This window comes from Leuciscus leuciscus (genome assembly GCF_965113295.1).
Source record: "Leuciscus leuciscus genome assembly, chromosome: 9".
Classification (NCBI taxonomy): domain Eukaryota; kingdom Metazoa; phylum Chordata; class Actinopteri; order Cypriniformes; family Leuciscidae; genus Leuciscus; species Leuciscus leuciscus.
The window spans coordinates 15,486,313-15,508,967 of record NC_138733.1 but is presented as its reverse complement, the minus strand read 5'-3'; the positions used below and the strand labels follow the sequence as shown (position 1 = coordinate 15,508,967).

The window sequence follows — 22,655 nt, the reverse complement described above, 5'->3', positions numbered from 1 at the left end:
TTTTTGAAGAAACAGGCAAGAGAGCTAGGACAAAAACAATATTAAAGAATACATTACTAAAGCTAAAAAGTTAATTAAAGGAGTGTATAAATTCATAAAAGAAACATTTATTTTATATTAGTGGGACATTTACATTTTTCATTTCTGTGGTACAGACATTTTCAAAAACTTTCAACCCATATTTTTTATTTTATTTTTTATTATTAGTTATTTTATGTCATAAAATCAAATGAAATATCCCATAAAAACTTGGCTCTTATTTCTCAGGCAACAAAACGACCTCACAGCCCAGAGAAGGTCATTTCTGATGAAGATGAACAGACCTCATCTGAGGAAAAACTTAAGCAGTTACAAGCATTTGCTGAGAGAGAGAGTGATAAAAACCTGGACTCACCAACTATTAAACCCAGCGCTCCGTCTTCCACTTGCTCTCAGAGTCCCTGGCAACAAATCGGCAGCCTTATGCTGTTCACTGCAGTAGGGATTCCAGAAAGCTCCAAAGTAAGACATGAACTTTCACATAGTGTTTATTCAGCACATAGTGTTTATTCAGCACACATTGTTTAACCATCAAAACCATTATGCTTTTATAATGTTTCATGCTGTTTTGTGTGGTTCAGGTCGCAGGTTTTGACATTGACGGCTGCATTATCACTACAAAGTCTGGGAAAGTATTTCCCACAAGTCCAGATGACTGGAAGTGAATCTGGTTGAAGAACTTGCTTTACCCTGCAGCTGTTTGTTGTCTCTCACTTGATGATGTTTCACTCTTGCTTAGGATTCTTTTCCCAGAGATTCAGCCCAGACTGGCCAGTCTGTTGAAGAAAGGATACAAGGTGCTTCTTAATCCACTATCACTTGTTGATGTTGTCAATATAAGATAATGTTTCATAACGGAAGTTAGAGCATCAATAAATGTCCAGTTGGTTTTACTTTGCTTTGCTCTGTTTAGGTGGTATTTTTCACCAATCAGATGGGAATATCTCGAGGAAAACTCAGACCGGAGGTGTTCAAGTCCAAAGCTGAGGATATTCTACAGACACTTCAGTTTCCCATTCAGGTTAATGACACGCTCACTACATACACTACTGTTCAGAAGTCTGGCGTCTGTAAGATTATTACCAGCAGCCATATCACCCTGTAGCCCAAGACTGGTTGCCCACTGAAGATAAGCAGGGCTGAGCCTGGTCAGTTACCTGGATGGGAGACCTCCTGTGAAAACTAGGTTGCTGTGTTAGTGTTAGCCTGCAGGGGGCGCTCACCCTGTGGTCTGTGTGGGTCCTAACACCTCGGTATAGTGATGGGGACACTACATTGTCAAAAAGCACCGAAAAAGCGCTATATAAATGTAACAAATTATTTTATTGTTTATGAAAGAAATCTCATGCTCACCAAGGCTGCATTTATTTGATCAAACAAAAATACAGTCAAAACAGAATCAGAATCAGAATGAATGAATAATTATTACCATTTAAAAGAACCATTTTCAAAGCTAAATTTTCAGCATCATTACTCCAGTCTTCAGTGTCACACAGGGGCGGAGCTAGACTCTCAGTACAGTGGGGGCGGAGCTTCATCATGGGGCCCTCTGCTACCAAGACATTTTAAAATTAAAACCGTTAAAAAAAATGTTAAATATCTGATGAATGCATATGTAATAATGTGTCATTTGTTGAGCCAAGTAAGCTTATATGTTAAATAAAACAAAGAAAAGCCAAATTTTTTGACAAGTTTGTATTGATGAACAAAGAAAACAGTTTGCCAGTCAAAAATGTTTCAGCACCACGGACAGATTCTGCACATTCAGATGCACCCAATATAGCCTACTGTAACGGAGCTGCCAACATTGTAAACTCCGAACCCGTGCATGAGATAGCCTATTCAAAGCAACGCAATTTCTGGTGGTCATTTTTGTGCTTTTTGATTTGGCCTATTTATTATGTGCAACATTTAAATTAATATTCAGAAACGGGTAAAGTTACTTCTACTGTTTGTTTTTCTGATTAACTTTTATTAGCCTGCAAACCAAAATAAAATGGGCCTAGGCTAGGCTACTTGATTATTAGGGGCCAAGCACCGAAGGTGCGGAGGCACCTATTTTATCTGTTCCCGTTCTTATTATTCTTCTTCTTCCGCCATTGAAGTCTATGGCAGCCCATATAACCGATTGCGGGAAAGTTATGAAATTTGGCACACTGATAAAGGACAGTCTGAAAAGTCACCATAGCAAATTTGATGTCTTAAAACAATCCCTCTAGCGCCACCAACTGTCCAAAGTTTCACTCATGTTTATGCTAATAACTTTTGAACTGTAAGGCCTATCAACAAAATTCTTCAGTCCACTTATTCCCAAGCTCAAGACGATTCGATTGCACCCTATGACGTTATTTTCCGTCATGGAAATTTTTCCGCCATTTAGAATTTTCTGAAAAACCTACTTTTTCGAACTCCTCCTAGGCCGTTGCTCCGATTGTCACGAAAATTGAACCAGATCATCTCCAGACCATGCCGACAAAAAGTTATGGAATTCAAGTTGATTTCGTCAAACCGTTTTCGATAAACCCATGAACAAATTTTACGTAGCGCTTGTGAAAACAGATGAAAGGCCGTATCTTCGCAACGGTTTATTGTATTCAGACCAAACTTGGTACTTGTACTCACAAGCATGACCTGAGGCTACATGCTGCGTTTTGGCGCAGCGCCACCTACTGGTCCGGAGATATGAAAAATTGCTATTTTTGCTTATAACTTCTGAACACTTTGTCCAAAAATCATAAAATTGGTCTCGTTAGATTCAGGGCAACATGCCGATTCGACTGATATCCAACTTTACCATATCGGCCATTTTGACTGTCGGACATTTTTAATTTTGTGCTAAAATGCTGTATTTTAAGAACGCATGAATGGATTGTTACGAAACTTGGTATGGGTCATTAGCACGATGTCCTGAAGGAGCCTGAGAAGTTTTGAAACAGCGCCACCTAGTGGTGATTTTTTTTCTTATAACTTTGGGTGTGGTCGACTTATTTTCACGACACTCATCTCATTAGACTCCTGAAAACTTTGGGTGTGGTCGACTTATTTTCACGACACTCATCTCATTAGACTCCTGAATCGTTGCCGAGTCCTACGAAACCAAACATGCTAGGTTTCGCCTTACGGTTTGTGTAGCGTTGTGATTTAGTGCTTAAAAAACATTTGGCTATATCTTCAAAACCGCTAGTCCGATCGAGACGAAACCACCGTCAGAAGTTTGGAAACATAGGTCGATGGCTGAATTTTAATGACCAAATGTGAAAATATTGATGTTTAGGGGTAGTAAATTCCAATCAAAGTCATGTGTCAGTCATTTTTTACGTGTTTTTTCATTTAAATGTCTATATAACTCCGAAGCAAATTGAGATATTTTCACCAAAACCGACACACATATGTATGGGCTCACTCTGAGGACACATACAAAAAATGGTGGGACTGAGCCTCTTGATGGCGCTATAATAGAACAAAACATAAAATTCCCATTGACTTCAATACAGTTTTGTGAAATAAAATGCTATACTAAACAAATGCATTGGTGTCATATTACAAAACTCAGAATGTGCCATCAGCACCATCCCCTGAAGGTACCCAAAATATTTCGAGACAGCGCCACCTAGTGGTCAAAAGTAATAACAAAATTTCCAAAGAGGCTAATAACTTTTGAATAAATTGGCCTATTGAAATGACACTGGTCTTAGTAGATTCCTTGGGTCAGGCCGAGAACATAGATACCAAATTTACCTTATTTGGCCGAACTTCCTGTCCGCCATCTTGATTTTCATTCAAAACCTACTTTTTCGAACGGATTTCGTGTTGATTGACGAAACCGTTTTCGTATACCGCAGCAGCAAAGTTGAGGCATGATGCCAAAAGGACTATTCAGGCTTTATCTCTGCAATGCCTTGACATATTGACACCAAACTTTGTATGTCTCATTGTCACTTCACTCTGACCACATCACATCAGTTTTGTGACTGCGCCACCTATTGGTCAAAAGTGATAATCCATTAAAACATATTTTTAATTACTGTTTATATGATTTTTCAGCCATTTGGCCTAAAATCCTCTTTAAATGTCTTTAATTGCTGATTGTTGCAGTTGATCTGACACTTTCAGCAATGTTGGCATGTCTTGTCGTCTTATTCTACTTGGCCCCGGTAATTGCTGCTTGCAGCTATATTTATTATTATTATTATTTAAATTGGATGGACTATCTCTGCTATTCTGTATTAACAGGATAGTTCATTTTATTCTTCAGCAGAACAAATTGTATAAAAACGAATAGCATACGAATAATATATATTTTTTAAATATATAAAGATCAAGAAATCCAGAATTTTTTTTTAACAAAATTACGAAAATAAGGATAAATTATGTTTGACAGGCAACACATCTCAAGGTCGCATGCACAGACTCATGTTGCAGTTGGAGCAGTCACCGAACAACAGGCAAATAAAGTATTAAGCTAATTAAAGGTAGAAAAGTTCAGTGAGTGATTTTCTTTTGTTCTTTGATCAACATTAATGGTAGCTGCGAGTATATGCTGTCAGTGCACTGATTCAATTCATAGGCTTACTGTTTTTCTTTCTCAACCATTTAAGATAAAACAGCGGGCATGCAGACATGTTCTCTCGTGTCTTGTGCTTAAAGAATGCTAGCATTCTTTAAGCGCAAGACACGAGAGAACATGTCTGCATGCCCGCTGTTTAAACACAGATTGATAGTATAAAGAAGAACACCGTTCCTGTCCAGTGACGCAAGATCGGCGGCATTTGAGGGGCCTGGGACGGCCGCACCCAAGCACCCACGCACCCACGGACCCACGCTATCTCCGCTACTGGTGTCACATGATCCTTCAGAAATCATTCTAATATGCTGAGTTGCTGCTCAAGAAACTTTTTATTTAAACTTATTATTATCAATGTTGAAAAAGTTTGTGGAAACCGTGATACAGTTTTTCAGGAATAAAAAAAGTAAAAAACAACAACAAAAAAAACCACCATTTATTTGGAATATAAATATTTTTTAACATTATAAATGTCTTTACAATTTGATCAATTGTTGCATCCTTGCTGAATACAATTTATTACCTTACTGACCCCGAACCTTTGAATGGCAGCATAAGCAAGTTTGAAAATTTAGTGTAGTAGATGTATTTCTCTTGAAGGGGGTGGATTGGAATCCACTGCTGCTTCAATGTATATGTAATGAGTGATTATAATCAAGGTATTAATCAATATTTTTCCTTCTAAATGTCAAATGAGTTGAATGACTTCTCTGGAGATTTTACTTTGTTATAGAAGTTACCAGTGTGATTGCTGAAATGTTCTTTTCATGTATTCTTTAATGTCAGTATTTGATATCTGAATGCAGTAACAGTGCTTTATCCCAGCTTCCAGAAATTAAATAGGGACTGGTTTTGTGTTTGAGAAAGGTCTTCAACATGTTAAAACACATAGGGGTCATTGAAGTCTTTAGTTTAAGGGACCATTTCTCAGTTAAAGCCTATATTTTCATTTAGACTAAAATGTCCTATCCTGAGAGAAAGAACTTGTTATCTTGATGTTTTGAGACGAGACTCCTCTTTATAGTTAGAGCCTGGCAAATCCAACCTTGGAAAAGCTGTGTGTCGGTGTGTGTGTTAGTCTTCTTGCTTACAGGTTAAGGAACCACTGGCATTATTGGAGATTGACTGAGTTGTTGTTCGGGACATGCTGGTGCCCAGCAACCCAAATCTGCGACCTGGAAGGTCACGACGTGCCTAACTGCAGGGTCCGAGTTTCAGCTGCATAATCTATGGAGATATGCTTCAGTCTATCTGTATATGTGTGGAAAATTACTATGTTTATCAATTTCTTAGCCAATCAGAATCATTCAACCAGTAAGCAATGACGTAGCTTAGACCTTGGAAATGGTATAACTGCTGTGATCTTTGTAACTGTAAGCGGGGCGGCCTACGAACTCCTGTGTGAGTCTTGAAGCTGACTTCTGCTGATGAAACTGCAAACTATCTTCAGTAAAACTTTTCTTCAATTTTTTATAATTCTGACTCCGGGTCTTCTTTCAAACATCTGGTCCTTGGGTCCTAAACTGTTACCCCCTAACAGTAATGGTGGAGAATGCGGGCAATTGTTCTTGGTGACACCCCTGGCAAATCAGCAAAAAAGGTAGAAAGATTTTATTATTTGGTAGTGCTGTCTGAATGGAAGAGATTGTGAAGGGGGACGGAAGAGCTTCACTCCGACGAGGTGAGTGAAGATTAATTATACTAAGTTAAAAGTATAAGAGGAAGTCGCTGATAGCATTGTTTAAAGTTAAAAGTTAACAAGAGCAGACAGCGCAAGCGAAGCGTGCTCTGGGGGGGCCCCTATGAACATTGTTGGTGTAGAAACACCCCAGCAGAGTACGTCCCTGGATTGAAGGTCCAGGGCGCCGCAAACCTACTCCATCTCTTCCATCTCAGATAGGGGATCCCTGAATTTAGTGAATCAGACAGTTAGGGATACTAACAAAAATAGGTTTGTTTGCCAGGGATGCATCAGGAATGATCCCAAGAGAAAAATAAAAATTGTGACCCAAATTGGCGTGGACCAGTATATGTAACTGTCATGTTGGAGTATACTTTGCAGTTTCCCCACACAGAAGCCAAGCTGTGTTGTTCAAAGATCGCCGCCTCCATTTCTGCAATAACTTCAGGTGAGTTTGAACTGTGATTAAGATATGGCAGCCAAATTGAATAACTTGATCAATAACCTGAACAGTCCTGAAACAAATAGTGAGACAGAAGAGAGCAAACGCTGTAAGTAGCTGTGCTCTGAAGCTCTGAATTCAAAGAAATGTGAAATTATTAAGAAAATGGGTAGTCAGGGTTTTGATTCTGTTTTGAAATTTAAACAACAACTTGACTGGCTAAACAAAGAAAGAAACTGATTTTTTTTTTTTTTTTTGCCTTGTATTGCTTAAGATAATTACAAAAAGCAAGTAAATGTAATTATGGGTCTGGGATCATTTCCTTGGACAAATGTGATTCAAGTGAAACAGAAACAGTGTAAAAACCCCTAAGAATATGTTGAGTGATTTTCTGTGCAGCTTATGAAAATTAATGTGCTGCCAATGATAATGATGAAGATTATAATTTGGCTATTGCAATTGAATCCACCGCTGGTGGACTGTAAAAGAATACAGAGAACTGCTTATCAGTAGGTTTGGGTACCGAAACCCGGTTCCAATAGGGAACCGGTTCCGACGTAAACGGTAGTAACGAGACCGAATAAGAACGAAACTTTCGGTGCCTGATTTCGGTGCCTGACGTTTTTTACCGCCCCCTATAAAACATCTCGCGGCACGAATGATCCAATAATAAAACATCTCCAGTTAACCAGCAGAGCGTTCATTTAGTTCGTTTGTTAAATAAGAGACGATCTAGCGCTGAAATGTGTTTTTTTTTTTTTTAAATCAAGTGATCAAAGTGCTCGTTGCCGCTGCGATCAGTGGCGCGGATACAGTGTTTTCTCTTGTGGCTCGCGCACACCGCACTGCACTCGGACGCGCGCTTCAATCATAGACTGTAAAAAATAGGCTTCAATACGTTGCGGAGATCGATCTATTTATGAGGCACCGTCTATGATTATGTGCGTGTGTGCTCGCGTCTCAGATGAGTATGTGCTCGGAGAGTTCCGCGCGTCGTGTGTGTAGAGTTTGCGTGTGTGTGCGTGAGCGACTTTAGATGTGACGTTGTGCATTTCATATGTATTAGTTTGAGCATTCAGCAGTATACATGTATGTGTGACTACTTAGTAGGCTATATGTATGCAAGGGTTTCATATGTGCGTGAATGAAGTTTGAAAAATATAAATATAAAAATATATATAAGTCTCACAAAATATAATGGACACAAAGTGTCCCTGCTTGATATACAACCACTGATGAGTATAATCGGTAAAAAAAAAAAAAAAAAAAAACTATGAATGCGGATTAGAACCCAAAACCTCTGACACGCTTGAGTAAAGTTCAAGTTCAGCTGCCAGTGTTCCTCTTCGGGTTAGTCTAGTATTTTAAAGGTGAACTAAGTAACTTTTTTTACCTTAACTGAACAGCTTTGGAGTCATTGGAATGGTTATATTACTTATTTCGGGTTGAATGGTGGTCGTTTCGCACCCCCCTGGTGCCCGTGAGCGGAAAATACGCACTTGCAACTTTGAGCCGGCGGGCCGCCGGCCGCAGCGTCAGGAAGTCTCGCGTGATATCAGGTCTCGCGATGTAAACAATTGCTTTACGGCCAAAAGAAATCTGCTAAAATGCGGTCATTATTGCGCTCCCTCACGCTGTCCGAACCCGAATTTTTTTTTGAAGAAGAAGACGTTTTAACGAATGTCCCATCTGCTTTGATGTCGTTGATCTATAGCCTCTGGTGTCTGAGAATCACCAACGAGTTTTTACAACAGTGTTGTCAAATATCTATTCCGAAGCTGTGGGGGGAGCTCTAGAGAGAAACCTGCGAGCAAAAAGCGAGAATACAGCGAAGAAGTCCCAAAGCTACTGAGTGCTGCCAGAGCCCGTCTACGGAGAGCCTGTCCACTCCCTATTAAGCCCTATTGTACCGAATTTTGGTTGTAGTACCACCAGAGTTCCACTGGGGGCGCTCGCCATGAGTGCAAAATGAATGGGAGTCAATGGGGCTAGACGGCTAAATTTGTCTCTTTCACCCGATTGCCGTTGAGAAATCTCAGATGTGATTGTAGATTTTGCAAGTTCAACATGGGTTTTAGGTCGAAAGTTGAATGAACGAGTACTTATGTCGTTTTGATTTCTTACAGGTTGAGTTGTTGTTGCCCATAACACGCTAGCATTCTGCTAATGACGTCAGCATTCTGACGTCATTGACATTTTGAAAGACTTTTTTAAATCAAATAAGTGACTCTAAAAAATCTAACACCCAGCAATGTGTAATTTCTTTGCATCTCCTTTCGAATACAACATTCAAATTACTAGACAAAAAATTATATCCTGAGAAAAGTGGATTTTGAGGGGTATACCGCCATTGACCTCCATTCATTCTGCACTCGTCCTGTGAGCGCCCTCATATGGAATCAGAGTGGAACTGCAACCAGTTCAGAAGCCGGAAGTGTAGTGAGAGTGAAACTTCTCGCCATATTAGACATTCTCTGGTGCTGCTTTAATGCCAACTGCAAATCTTCATATCAAGTATGAAGTATATCAATATCAACTATATGAGGCTATACTGTGTGTGTTAAATATTTCTGCTCAGTGTCAGATATTTCTCTGTTTTGTAAAAGTCATAATATGAGAAGACAAAATTGTGATCTTAACTCAAGTGTTTTCGGCTAAATCAGTATCCTTTTAAATGGCACAATTTTTCATTTAATCAGAAATCAGAAAATCTTTTTCAGAAAATATCTCTCACACACACACACACACACACACACACACACACACACACACACACACACACACACACACACACACACACACACACACACGCACACATAGGTATTATTTTTTTTATAAAGTGTGTGTGGTTTAGTTTTCTTAAGTACCGTTTCAAGAACCGTTTAAGCACCGGAACCGTTTGAAAAATACCGAGTAGGTACTGGTATCGGATAAAACCCAACCAATACCCAACCCTACTTATAAGTGGCTCTGTTTACATTCCTGATCGGGACACACTGCTTCAAGGGTGTGCAGTAAGTTGGAGCCGATTGCAAGCTCACAGTGATCAAACTATAGTAAAGGTGTGTGCTGCTGTAGTTGAGGCTGACACATGAACCCACCAGATGACAGAGAGTTTTTGTCTAAGAAAGTTTTAATTGTGGTCAGCAGGGCCATTTAGCCCGTAATTGTAAATGGCCACTCAGAAGGTGAAAGTAACAGACATTTCTGGTATTAATGTGGGTTTGAAATTAGATCAGTGTTTAAATGACGATATCAAAGTTTTCGTCTGAGAAAGAATAAGAGATAAAAACAAGGTCAAAATATTGAAGTCTTAAGGGAATCCTTTTGAAGGAAAGATCTATAATAATATTTTTCATAAGTGAATTGATGAATACAGGTTGATGTAAAATTACAGATAATTACTAAAAATATGAGTTGCAAAATACATAAAAGTAACTGAGGGATGATTGTGTGTTAATGAAACACTTTTAGAAAAGGTTTAGATTATATTGAGAGACTAGTCTGGATACTCCTATAGGTGATCCAACGCTGGATACTCCTATAGGTTATGTCCGTGGATCACGGCTGAACGCGTCTTCTCAACACTCACTTACAAACATTTTTCGTCTATCGTGCGTCTACTCTACACCCGTACCACTAAAAAGACCGATTATATCTAAGACTTCAGTCATAAATTAGTATTAATATTGATAGCATCACTGGTAGCGTCATTGCTAACTTACTGTCCATCTGTTAAAATGGCGAATATATCAGATGTAAGTAGTCTACCTTTTGGTGCAGGTGAGGACACATTTGAGCTGCACGCGGTGCAGTCTGAGCTGGAAGCTGTTGAGAAACAGATCCACGACCTTTTAGTGAGACAAGCCGAACTGATAGACCGGCGGTTAGCTCTTGAAACATCACGCGCCGATGCACAGAAATCAGAGATTAACGTTACTAACCCGCTGATTCCGACCTCGTCTACTCCGTGCGTTTCTCAGCATCGGTCCCGCGCGCCGAGGTCGCGATCAGCCATGGTCTCGTTCACTCCGGCTCCAACACGCCACCACGAAGCCTGGATATTTCCGCAGCGGAAGACGCGAGTCAGGTCTAGACCAAGACCCTCTCCGACCCTCCCGGTTTTCGAGTTATCCACACAAAACCGCTTCTCCCCTCTTCGCGAAACAGAACGCGATGCTGTGATCATCGGCGATTCCATCGTTCGGCACGTCCACGCTACATTAGGTAAAAGTAATGTGCACAGTCACTGCTTTCCTGGTGCTCGTGTTTCTGAAATCGCTGCTCGCGTTCCCGAGATTCTGAACGGTGACGTGCGCGTCGGAACTGTGGTCTTGCACGCGGGAGTGAACGACATCAGGCTGCGCCAGACGGAAGTTCTGAAGAAAGACTTCAGGAATCTGATCGATACGGTATGCAGCACATCGCCTGATATACGATCATTGTGTCAGGACCGCTTCCCACGTACCGTCTAGGACATGACAAGTTTAGTAGATTATTCGCGCTAAATGAATGGTTAACGTCATGGTGCAATGAGCAGAAACTGCTCTTTGTAAATAATTGGAATCTGTTTTGGGAGCGTCCTAGGCTTTTCCGTGCTGATGGCTTACACCCAAGCAGATTCGGAGCAGATCTTCTGTCGGATAACATCTCCAAAATGTTAAATACCTTTTGACTAGTAACCAAAAGTCCAAATCATAGTCTCTGCTGCACCAAATTAACTGATATAAATACTAGTGTAGAACATTGCACATAAATTGTGTCTATTCCTCGTTTAGTGCGATCAAACAATAAATCTACTGCAGGATCTAGGAAAAATCTAATTGTTATTAAAACAGAAAATGTTGCTATTAGTAAACAAAAAAAAAAAATTCTAGAGCTAGGTCTTTTAAACATTAGATCACTCACACCTAAGGCAGTTATTGTAAATGAAATAGTCACAGATAATAGCATCGATGTACTTTGCCTTACTGAAACCTGGCTTAAACATTTACATTTACATTTACATTTAGTCATTTAGCAGACGCCCTTATCCAAAGCGACTTACAAATTAGGACTAAGTTCAGCGAGTCATCATAAAGAGGCAAAAGCAACAACAACGCAGGAAGTGCTCAAAATACGAAGTTCAGGTATTATTCAGAGTAGCATAAGCCTGATAAGTGATGTTTCAAAGGGAAAGGATTTTTTTTTTTTTTTTTTTTTTTTTTTTTTCTATAAGGTTAAGTGCTCACGGAAGAGATTGGTTTTCAGCTGTTTTTTGAATGTTGTCAGGGATTCTGCATTCCGGATGAGGGTGGGGAGAGCGTTCCACCAGCATGGAACTGCAAATGAGAATGTTCTGGAAAGTGATTTTGTGGCTTTCTGTGATGGAACCACGAGACGTCGCTCGTTGACCGATCGTAGGTGTCTGGTAGGGATGTAGACTCGTAGGAGTGAGTGAAAGTAGGAGGGAGCTGAGCCTGTGATAGTTCTGTAAGCAAGCGTCAGTGCCTTGAACTTGATGCGAGCAGCTAGAGGTAGCCAGTGCAGAGAGATGAACAGAGGAGTGACGTGGGCCCTCTTGGGCTCGTTGAAGACAAGACGAGCTGCAGCATTCTGGATCATCTGTAGGGGTTTGGTCGCACATGCTGGGAGTCCAGCCAGAAGGGCATTGCAGTAGTCAAGCCTAGAGATGACCAGGGCCTGGACGATAAGTTGTGTTGCATGCTCAGTTAGGAAAGGCCTGATCTTCCTGATGTTGTGCAGTGCAAACCTGCATGATCGAGCTGTCTTTGAAATGTGATCTGTGAAGGTCAGCTGGTCATCAAACGTTACTCCAAGATTTCTGACCGATCTTGATGGGGTGATTAATGATGACTCTAGCTGGATGGTGAAGTCGTGCTGTAGAGACGGATTGGCAGGGAGGACGAGAAGCTCAGTCTTTGCCAGGTTGAGCTGCAGGTGGTGTTCCTTCATCCATGTGGAGATGTCCGCCAGACAGCTTGAGACCCGTGCAGCTACTGTGGGATCATCTGGTTGAAAGGAGAGGAAGAGCTGTGTGTCATCAGCATAGCAGTGGTAGGAAAAACCGTGTGCCTGTATGATGTGTCCCAGTGATGTGGTGTAGATGGAGAAGAGGAGGGGACCAAGAACTGAACCCTGGGGAACCCCTGTGGTCAGCTGATGTGCTCTGGATACCTCGCCTCTCCATGCGACCTTGAAGGACCTACCTGTGAGATAGGACTCAAACCAGTGGAGTGAAGTTCCTGTGATGCCCAGTGATGAGAGGGTGGACAGAAGGATCTGATGATTCACCGTGTCGAAGGCAGCAGACAGATCCAGGAGAATGAGGACTGAAGATTTGGAAGCAGCTTTTGCGATCCGTAGGGCTTCTGTGACTGACAGTAATGCAGTCTCAGTTGAATGTCCTTTCTTGAAGCCAGATTGGTTGACATCCAGCTGGTTGTTTAGAGACAAGAAGGATGTTAGTTGGTTGAAGACAGCTCTTTCAAGTGTCTTCGCAATGAATGGTAGGAGAGAGATAGGTCTGTAATTCTCTACCAATGATGTGTTTAGCGTTGGTTTTTTGAGCAGTGGAGTAACCCGAGCCTGCTTGAATGCTGTAGGGAAGGTGCCAGTGTGGAGGGATGAGTTGATGATGTGTGTGAGTGATGGTAGAAGTGTGGGAGAGATGGCTTGTAGTAGGTGTGAGGGGATGGGGTCAAGCGTGCAGGTGGTAGGGTGACTGGAGAGGAGAAGTGTAGATACTTCTTCCTCGGTTAGCGAAGAAAAGGAGGACAGAGGGGTATTGGCTGTGGAAGGGGTCGGTCTGGGTTCCTGTGTGTGTGGAGCTGAGAACTGACTGCTGATAGCTGTTGTTTTGTTGGTGAAGAAGGTCGCAAAATCGTCAGCAGTTAAGGAGGAGGCGGGAGGTGGTGGAGGTGGACAGAGGAGAGAGTTGAATGTCTTGAAGAGTAATCGTGTGTTGGAGGAGCTGTTGATCTTGTTGTGGAAGTATGAAGATTTTGCAGCATGAACATCAACAGAAAAGGAGGAGAGGAGAGATTGATACATACTCAGGTCAGATGCGTCTTTTGATTTGTGCCATTTCCTCTCCGCTGCCCTGAGTTTGGTCCGGTGTTCCCGAAGAACCTCAGATAACCAGGGGTTAGAGGGAGTAGCGCGTGCTGGCCTGGAGGAGAGAGGGCAGATAATGTCTAGAGAAGAGATTAGAGTGGAGCATAAGGTGTCCGTTGCGGTATTCACATCCAGAGATGAGAATTGTGAGGGTGGGGGAAGAGAGGATGACACGGCAGAGGAGAGATGGGAGGGGGAAAGTGAGCGCAGGTTTCGTCTGAAAGTGACTGGTGGTGGGGGTGGGGGTGCAGGGGTAGAGAGTTGTAGACTGAAAGTAATGAGGAAATGATCTGAAACGTGGAGAGGTGTCACCAGGATGTTTTCTGTGGTGCAGTTGCGTGTGTAAACCAGGTCCAGTTGGTTGCCTGATTTGTGAGTAGCTGTGGTGATGAGTCGTTTGAGATCGAAAGAGGCTAGGAGAGAGGTGAAGTCTGTTGCATGTGGCTTTTCGAGATGAATGTTGAAGTCACCGAAGACTAGAAGTGGGGTGCCGTCCTCAGGGAAAGTGGACAGCAGCACATCCAGCTCATCTACAAAGTTACCCAGCTGACCTGGGGGGCGATAAATGACTACAATATGGATTTTAATGGGGGTTGTAAGTGTAATAGCATGATATTCAAATGAGTTGTTGTTGCATAGAGAAGAGAGCGTGGAGTATTTGCAATTGTTAGAAACGAGAAGCCCTGTACCCCCACCTCTCCCAGACTGGCGAGGGGAGTGGGAGAAGGAGAAATTGCTAGAGAGAGCAGCAGGGGTTGCTGAGTCTTCTGGACGAATCCAGGTCTCAGTCAGCCCCAAGATACTAAGAGTAGAATGAGATGCAAAGGCTGGAATGAAGTCAGCTTTATTGACTGCTGACTGACAATTCCATAGACCCACGGAAAGAGAGAGAGGAGTATGTGAGGATGTGAGGATGGGACGCAGATTGGCAGTATTGCGCTGCCTATTGCGCGTGATGAAAGGACGGTGCCGAGAGATAACAGGAATGTATTGAAAGCACATGTTGATTAAGGTGAACAATAAGGTAAGTAGAGGGAAGAGAAAGGGAAGAGGAGATACTTAAGTGCCTTTCTGGTGTCCTTGCTCGGTGGAGTCGCGCAGGTAGAGTCGCTGGTCTTTTCCCGAGTCGGTCTTCACTCGAGGAGGCTGAACACGAGAGCTGAACGCTTCCGCTGACGCTTCCGCGACAGCGCGCAAATTACACAGATATACGGATAATGCTTTCACCGCTTGAGTGAGTACAGCTGTTTCGGTCGGGCAATTAAGTGTAAATAACGCGAAAATGTGGCAATTCCAACCTGCTAGGAGCAAAGGCTTAAGTGCAAATGTAACAATAATTTTAATTTTCACTCGCGGCTGTTCACTCGAGTACTGCGTAAGATATCTTACGCTAGGGGAAAATCCTTTTCCGCGAGATATTGAAGCCAAAAATTATCCTTAATTTTGTAATAATGCAAAACGCGTTGCAGCAGCAATGCAGACATAGGCGAGACAGCTCGCGCGCCTATTGGCTGCTCTGCGGCAACTGCAGCAGCCTATCGAGCGAGGCCTGGCGTGACGTCAGACCCAATCAGGGCACTTCGCGCCCGCTGCGTCACGTCCCGCCGAAATGGGCGTGGTCTAGGCCTATAAATATCGCTCGCAGGCAGCTATTATCTGGTTTTTCATCATCGAAGCAACCAGAGCGTGTGCATGCACGGCAAGATACGCAGTACTCGTTCCCTCTTCTAGAGAGAACCGAGGTTACGTTAGTAACCGAGTACGTTCTCTTACGAGAGGTCTCTCGTACTGCGTAAGATATCTTACGCTAGGGGACCCAATGTAAAACGCCGTGCATGCTGAGATCTGACACCAAAGACCCAAGGGCGAAAGCCCGGGGTACATATAGTGCACAATCACTCAGGGAACTCACAGGGAGTCCGGGAAGAGGGAGGGGTGCAGCCTCACTCTTCCACATATAGCAGCGTCGATGGGACGCGAATTTCATCATACAGACAGGGCGGGGTACGGCCTGAACTGATGGGGAAATGTGGGTCTTACACAGTTTGCCCAGCTTTATACTGTCGAACATTGAGCTGTGCTCAGCAGACGCAGCATTCTGAGCTGATCGCATCAGGTCAGATAGCACTGGTAAATTTAGACCGACAGCAGCCTGGCCTGCAGGGCGGGAACCTCTAGGTTATAAAACCTTATAAATGTAGACGGGGAGGCCCAGCCTGCCGCCATACAAATATCTTGCAAGGCAATCCCACTTGACCAGGCCCACGAAGAGGCCATGCCTCTCGTGGAGTGCGCTCTGACACCCAATGGGCACTGCATGCCCTTGGAAGCGTATGCCAGCGCTATAGCATCAACTATCCATCTGGATAGGCTCTGTTTCGACGCGGCTAGTCCCTTAGAACGTCCGCTAAATGAAACAAAAAGCTGCTCCGTCTGTCTGAAAACAGACGAGCGAGACACATAAGCTCGTAATGCCCTGACTGGGCAAAGGAGGCTCGCGTCTTTTTCCTCATCAGGGACCGGTAGGGCTGACAGGGAGATAACCTGCGCCCTAAACGGTGTGTTGAGGGATTTTGGAACATAACCGTGCTTAGGTTTGAGTATAACTTTTGAGTCATTGGGCCCAAACTCCATGCACGCCGCGCTCACAGAGAGCGCGTGCAGATCCCCTATGCGCTTCACTGAAGCGAGAGCCAGCAAAAACACCGTCTTGAAAGACAGGTGTTTCAAATCGATTGACTGTAAAAGCTCAAATGGCGCACCTTTCATGGCTTCCAGAACCGTAGAAAGGTCCCATACGGGGACTGAGGGAGGTCTGGGAGGATTCAGTCTCTTAGCCCCTCTAAGGAAGCGGATGACTAAATCGTTCCTTCCTATTGACTGACCAAGCGTTGTTTCTGAGAACGCTGCTATAGCCGCCACATAAACTTTGAGCGTGGAGGGGGCCCTGCCCCCATCCAACAGCTCTTGTAGGAAGGAAAGCACCTCCGTCACACCACAGTTTGTGGGTGACACACCACGGGCTGTGCACCAGCCCGAAAACACCGACCATTTCGAAGAATAGAGTCGTCTTGTAGACGGAGCTCTAGCCTGCGTGATCGTGTTTAATACTCCTTTAGGGAGTCCAACATGTACCCGTTGATGGCCCAGACATGAAGGGACCATAGTTCCGGGTGAGGATGCCAGATCGAGCCGCGGGCCTGTGAGAGGAGATCTCTCCTCATTGGTACTGGCCACGGGGCAGTACTTGCTAACTGCATCACGACTGGGAACCAAGGTTGGTTTTTCCAGAACGGTGCTACCAGCAGTACTGAGCATCCTTCTTCCCTGATCCGTTATATCACCTGAGGCAGGAGAGAGAAGGGGGGGGAAAAACATAGAGCGGGCGGCGGGGCCACACATGGGCCAGCGTGCTCCTGCTCTTGGAGAAAAATTCTTGACAGTGAGCGTTTTCTTGAGACGCAAACAGGTCCACTTCCGCTCTGCCAAAATTCTTCCACAGCAGATGGACTGTCTGTGGGTGTAGAGACCACTCGCCTGCCGGAACATTGTTCCTGGACAGTCTGTCCGGTCCTATATTCAAGATCCCTGGCACATGCGCTGCTCTGAGCGAGCGCAGGTTGCACTGAGCCCATACCAGGAGGCGTTCTGCCAGCCTGTACAGTTTCTCGGATCTGATGCCGCCCTGGCGATTTATGTAGGACACCACAGACATGTTGTCCGAACGGACCAAGACGTGGTGACCTTTTATTTGGGGACAAAAACGCGTCAGCGCGTTGTCTACTGCCAGCATTTCGAGGCAGTTTATGTGCAGGAGCTTCTCCCGTTCTGACCATTGGCCGAAGAACGGTCTGCCCTCGAGCAGTGCTCCCCATCCCGAGGTGGACGCGTCCGTGGACACCACTTTCACCCTCGAGGAAGTCCCCAGGCTTACACCTGATTGGTACCAGTCGTTCGCTTTCCAGGGTTTCAGAGCTGTGACGCACTTCTGATTGACCCTGAGGCGAAGCAAACCGGGTGCCCACGCTTCGCGTGGGACTCGCGCTTTCAGCCAAAAACTGCAGCGGGCGCATGCGGAGCAGGCCCAGCTGGAGCACTGACGATGCTGAGGCCATGAGACCTAGCATCTTCTGAAATCTCTTGAGCGGGACAGACGCGCCGCAGCGAAAAGAGTTCGCTGTGCGTCGAATGTCTACCGCGCGCTGTTGTGATAGTCGCGCTATCATGGATAGTGAGTCCAGTTCTGTGCCCAGGAAAGATATTTTCTGACTGGGTGACAGGGAGCTCTTCGCCCAATTGACACTCAGACCCAAATCCTCGAGGTGATCGAGTAAAATGGTCGTGTGTTCTATGAGCACTGCGCGAGATTGCGCTAGAATCAGCCAATCGTCCAAATAGTTCAGCACTCGCATGCCTCTCATTCTGAGGGGTGCGAGCGCCGCATCCATGCACTTCGTAAATGTACGGGGTGCCAGGGACAAGCCGAACGGCAGGACTGTGTACTGATATGCCCTGCCCTCGAAGGCGAATCTCAAATATCGCCTGTGACGTGACGCTATCTGTATTTGAAAATACGCGTCTTTCAGATCTATTGACACAAACCAATCTCCTTGGCGAATCTGCACAAGGATTTGCCTGGTCGTGAGCATCCTGAACTGTCGCTTCACAAGCACTTTGTTCAGTTGCCTTAGATCTAGTATGGGTCTGAGACCCCCGTCTTTTTTCGGTACCAGGAAGTATCTGCTGTATAGCCCTCCTTCGCTCTGAACTTGAGAGAGAGGCTCTATGGCCCCTTTGCTCAATAGCTTCGCCACTTCGGCTCGAAGTAAATGTGCTACTTCTGTTTTTACCGTGGTCTCGACGCGCGCCACATAGCGGCGAGGGCGTCGGCGAAACTGTAGCGAATAGCCTCCTTTTATAATGTTCAGCACCCACTTCGAAACCCCGGGCAGCTTTGCCCATGCGTCCGCATGAATAGCTAGGGGTTGAATACGAAGCGCGCGCCGCTCGCTCAGCGATGGAGAGGCTTCGGAGTGCTGTAACACAAGCGTCGCGCTCGTGACATTTGAGGCATGGGGCGCGCTGATAACAGCGGGCAGATTGCCCGCGCTCGACTCCTCTGCGGTGGTCAACCGCGAGGGGGAGGGCTGGGCGGTTCCCGTAGGAACTGTCATGTCTATGTGTGGATGTGGGCGCGGGACAGCGGGCACATTTACCACACTGAAAGCATCGTTCGCTTGAGTGAAGCGAATGCACGTTGGTTTCATTTTTACAGAAACCGTGAGACATGCATAACGTGGTGTTAGTGGGCACATTCACCATGTTTGAAGCGCAATCGATCTGAGTCGATTCATGTGCGCGAGCCCTGTGTGACGGGCTGTGCTTGTGTGTAGAGATGGGCACTGGGCAGTGGGCATTCTTCTTACACATAAAGCATCATCGGCCGTGGCCGGGACACCAGAAAAATTCACACTTATGGGATTTATCTGGGTAGCCGTAAAAACGGCGTTTGTGTGCAGGCAAGCGGGTGACAGAACCGACTTGTTTACTGCAGGATACACTGGAACAGTCACATTTACTGGAACTGAACGAGCGAGAAGTTGCCATAGAAACAGAGAGCGTCAACATGCTGGCGTTTATTGCAGGCCTGCGTGCATTACAACAGGCTTGTTCACTGCAATATTGACATTTCCAGTCGCCTGAATTTCAGAGGGGAATGGGAAATGTATAGGAAAAAGGAGGTTGGTCCGTCCGCAGCGGGACCAGAAAAACTCCCTTTTTTCCTTACGCCAGTGACGCACGGAACACCATAGAAACGGTGTTTGGGTGCAGGCGAGCGGGTTGTACAACGCGCTCGTTGGCTGCAAAATACACATCTGCAGTCGCCTTTTCAGGGAACTGACAGAGCGAGCATTGACGGCATAATTTTATCTGCCGGTAGACCCGGGGATCGAACGCGGGTCTCTCGCGTGCAAAAACCTGAGAGTCTGCCACTGGGCCACAGGGGGAGACACATTGTAACTCAGTTAGCGCGAGTATTATAAGAGAGCGTCAACGTGCTGGCGTTTGTTTGCAGGCATGCGTGTATTACAACAGGCTTGCTCACTGCAATACTGACATTTCCAGTCGCCCGAACTTCAGAGGGGAATGAGAAATGTACGAGAAAGAGGAGCAGTCTCGGAGAAGGATGCCAGGTGAGTCCTCAGAGTCACCATAGGCAGTAACTAACTCGCAGTGAGGGCAGTCGCCGTCAGCGAGTGCGAGAGCTGCATGATCAGGAAAAGGGGCGTCTTGAAAAAGACGCCCAGCTCTTTTAGTGCAATGGGAGTGTGTGTCGCGGCGGCGAGCACACACACATACATAAACACAGTAGCAGAGAAAGGATATAACGCCGGAAAGCGCAGCAGGAAGGCAAGGAAGGCGGCGCGGCCAGCGACTTCAGTGACTCTGAAGGTGCTCTCTTTCAGACGGCGCGGCTTCTTATCCAGCTCCAGCGATGCGTGTGCTTCGCTTGAAGGATGAAAAATCAGATAATAGCTGCCTGCGAGCGATATTTATAGGCCTAGACCACGCCCATTTCGGCGGGACGTGACGCAGCGGGCGCGAAGTGCCCTGATTGGGTCTGACGTCACGCCAGGCCTCGCTCGATAGGCTGCTGCAGTTGCCGCAGAGCAGCCAATAGGCGCGCGAGCTGTCTCGCCTATGTCTGCATTGCTGCTGCAACGCGTTTTGCATTATTACAAAATTAAGGATAATTTTTGGCTTCAATATCTCGCGGAAAAGGATTTTCCCCTAGCGTAAGATATCTTACGCAGTACGAGAGACCTCTCGTAAGAGAACTCATCTTTATCTTTAGGTCATGTTCCAAGAACTTTTAAACTGGCAATTATAAAACCTCTCATTAAGAAACCACAATTAGACCCACATAATCTAGCAAATTATAGACCCATTTCAAATCTTCCTTTTATGTCTAAAATACTAGAAAAAGTTGTGTCCGCTCAACTGGGCTCTTTCTTGCAAGAAAATGACATCTATGAAAAGTTTCAGTCTGGATTCAGGCCGCATCATAGCACTGAAACTGCGCTCGTTAAAATCACAAATGATTTACTCTTAGCTTCTGACCAAGGCTGTATCTCAATACTAGTTTTACTTGATCTTAGTGCTGCGTTCGATACTATAGATCACACAATACTCTTAGATCGACTACAAAATTATACTGGTGTTCAAGGACAAGCATTAAGCTGGTTCAGATCATACCTATCTGACCGCTACCATTTTGTCTATTTAAATGGAGAAAAAACTCCATTAAACTATGGAGTGCCGCAGGGATCTGTGTTAGGCCCTCTATTATTCTCAATATATATGCTGCCACTTGGAAATATTATAAGGAAACATGGAATTAGTTTCCATTGTTATGCTGATGACACTCAAATATATATTTCATCACGGCCAGATGAAAACGCTAAATTATCCAAATTGACAGAGTGCATTAAAGATATAAAAGATTGGATGACACGCAATTTTCTTTTATTAAGTCCAGACAAGACAGAGGTAATACTTATCGGTTCAAAAAACCGCCTACAAAACCTCGCTCACTACAACTTTAATATAGTAGGATGTCCTGTTACTTTATCCTCTACAGTAAAAGACCTGGGTGTTATACTAGACTGCAACTTGTCTTTTGAAAATCATATTTCATATGTTACAAGAACAGCCTTCTTTCACCTTAGAAACATTGCTAAGCTACGTAATATGCTATCAGTTTCTGATGCAGAAAAGTTAGTTCATGCGTTCATGACCTCGAGACTAGATTACTGTAATGCTTTATTAGCTGGTTGTCCTGCATCCTCTATAAACAAGCTACAGTTAGTCCAAAATGCAGCCGCCAGAGTTCTTACTAGATCAAGAAAATATGATCATATAACACCGATTTTAACATCGCTACATTGGTTACCTATAAAGTCCCGTATTAATTACAAGGTATTGCTACTGACTTATAAAGCCCTAAACGGCTTAGCTCCAGTCTATTTAACGGATCTTCTATCGCTCTACAATCCATCGCGCTCTTTAAGATCACTAAATTCGAGGCTTCTGGTCATACCTAGGATATCCAGATCCACCAAAGGAGGGAGGGCGTTTTCATATTTAGCGCCACAACTCTGGAATAGCCTTCCTGATACTGTTCGTTGCTCAGACTCGCTTTCCCAGTTTAAAACTAGATTAAAGACGCATCTCTTCAGTCAGGCATTCATATAATACTTTTAATCTTACAGTTAAATCCGGTCTCTAGTTCATAAACGCCAGAGGAGATCTGGCCCCCCGACTGAGCCTGGGTTCTCCCAAGGTTTTTTTTTTCTCCATTGGGTGACGTGATGGAGTTCTAGGTCACCGTCAGGTCACTTGATGGAGTTTTTCGGTTTCTTGCCACTGTTGCCTTTGGCTTGCTCAGTTGGGGATATTTTGGGAATATTAATTTATTTTTTATCAATCAATAAATTCCACTAGAAACAAACCTTGTTGTATTATTTTAATTTAATACTGTTAAACTGCTTTGATACAATTTGTATTGTGAAAAGTGCTATACAAATATACTTGACTTGACTTGACTAGAAAGGCATCTGATTAAACAAACAGCTTGTTAGTGTTTTGAACGTGGAGGAATAGTGTTGATCATGAAAGAACTAGGAGCTGATGTTTTGCTTTCAAAAGATAAGCTTGTGATTGGCTGAAACAGTTTGCTTATCTGAATCTGGTGTGTGCTGTGGCTGAAACGGCCAGTGCGAAAGAGACACGATCTGAGTGGAAATTTGTAA

At 44.3% G+C, this 22,655-nt stretch overlaps 2 protein-coding genes and 1 long non-coding RNA gene across 3 annotated transcripts in view; 2 read left to right on the top strand and 1 right to left on the bottom strand.

Annotated features, from left to right (window-relative positions):
- LOC309507061 (uncharacterized protein) overlaps positions 1-15,191 on the bottom strand; it is a 159,247-nt gene extending 144,056 nt beyond the window's left edge. Inside the window, exon 1 of the mRNA XM_082181152.1 lies at positions 11,721-15,191. Coding sequence (XP_082037278.1) covers positions 11,938-14,844 — 2,907 coding nt within the window. The 5' untranslated portion in view covers positions 14,845-15,191 and the 3' untranslated portion in view covers positions 11,721-11,937. The remainder of the gene's footprint in view (positions 1-11,720) is intronic.
- LOC309505885 (bifunctional polynucleotide phosphatase/kinase-like) overlaps positions 1-22,655 on the top strand; it is a gene marked incomplete at its 5' end in the record, with an annotated part of 47,507 nt that overhangs the window by 729 nt on the left and 24,123 nt on the right. The window contains 4 exons of the mRNA XM_082179345.1: positions 268-501; positions 621-700; positions 779-836; positions 953-1,060. Of these exons, the coding sequence (XP_082035471.1) occupies positions 268-501; positions 621-700; positions 779-836; positions 953-1,060 (480 nt within the window). The remainder of the gene's footprint in view (positions 1-267; positions 502-620; positions 701-778; positions 837-952; positions 1,061-22,655) is intronic.
- LOC309507145 lies at positions 5,201-6,079 on the top strand. Its single transcript, XR_014209043.1, has 2 exons — positions 5,201-5,785; positions 5,822-6,079. It is a non-coding gene; the product is annotated as an uncharacterized lncRNA (long non-coding RNA).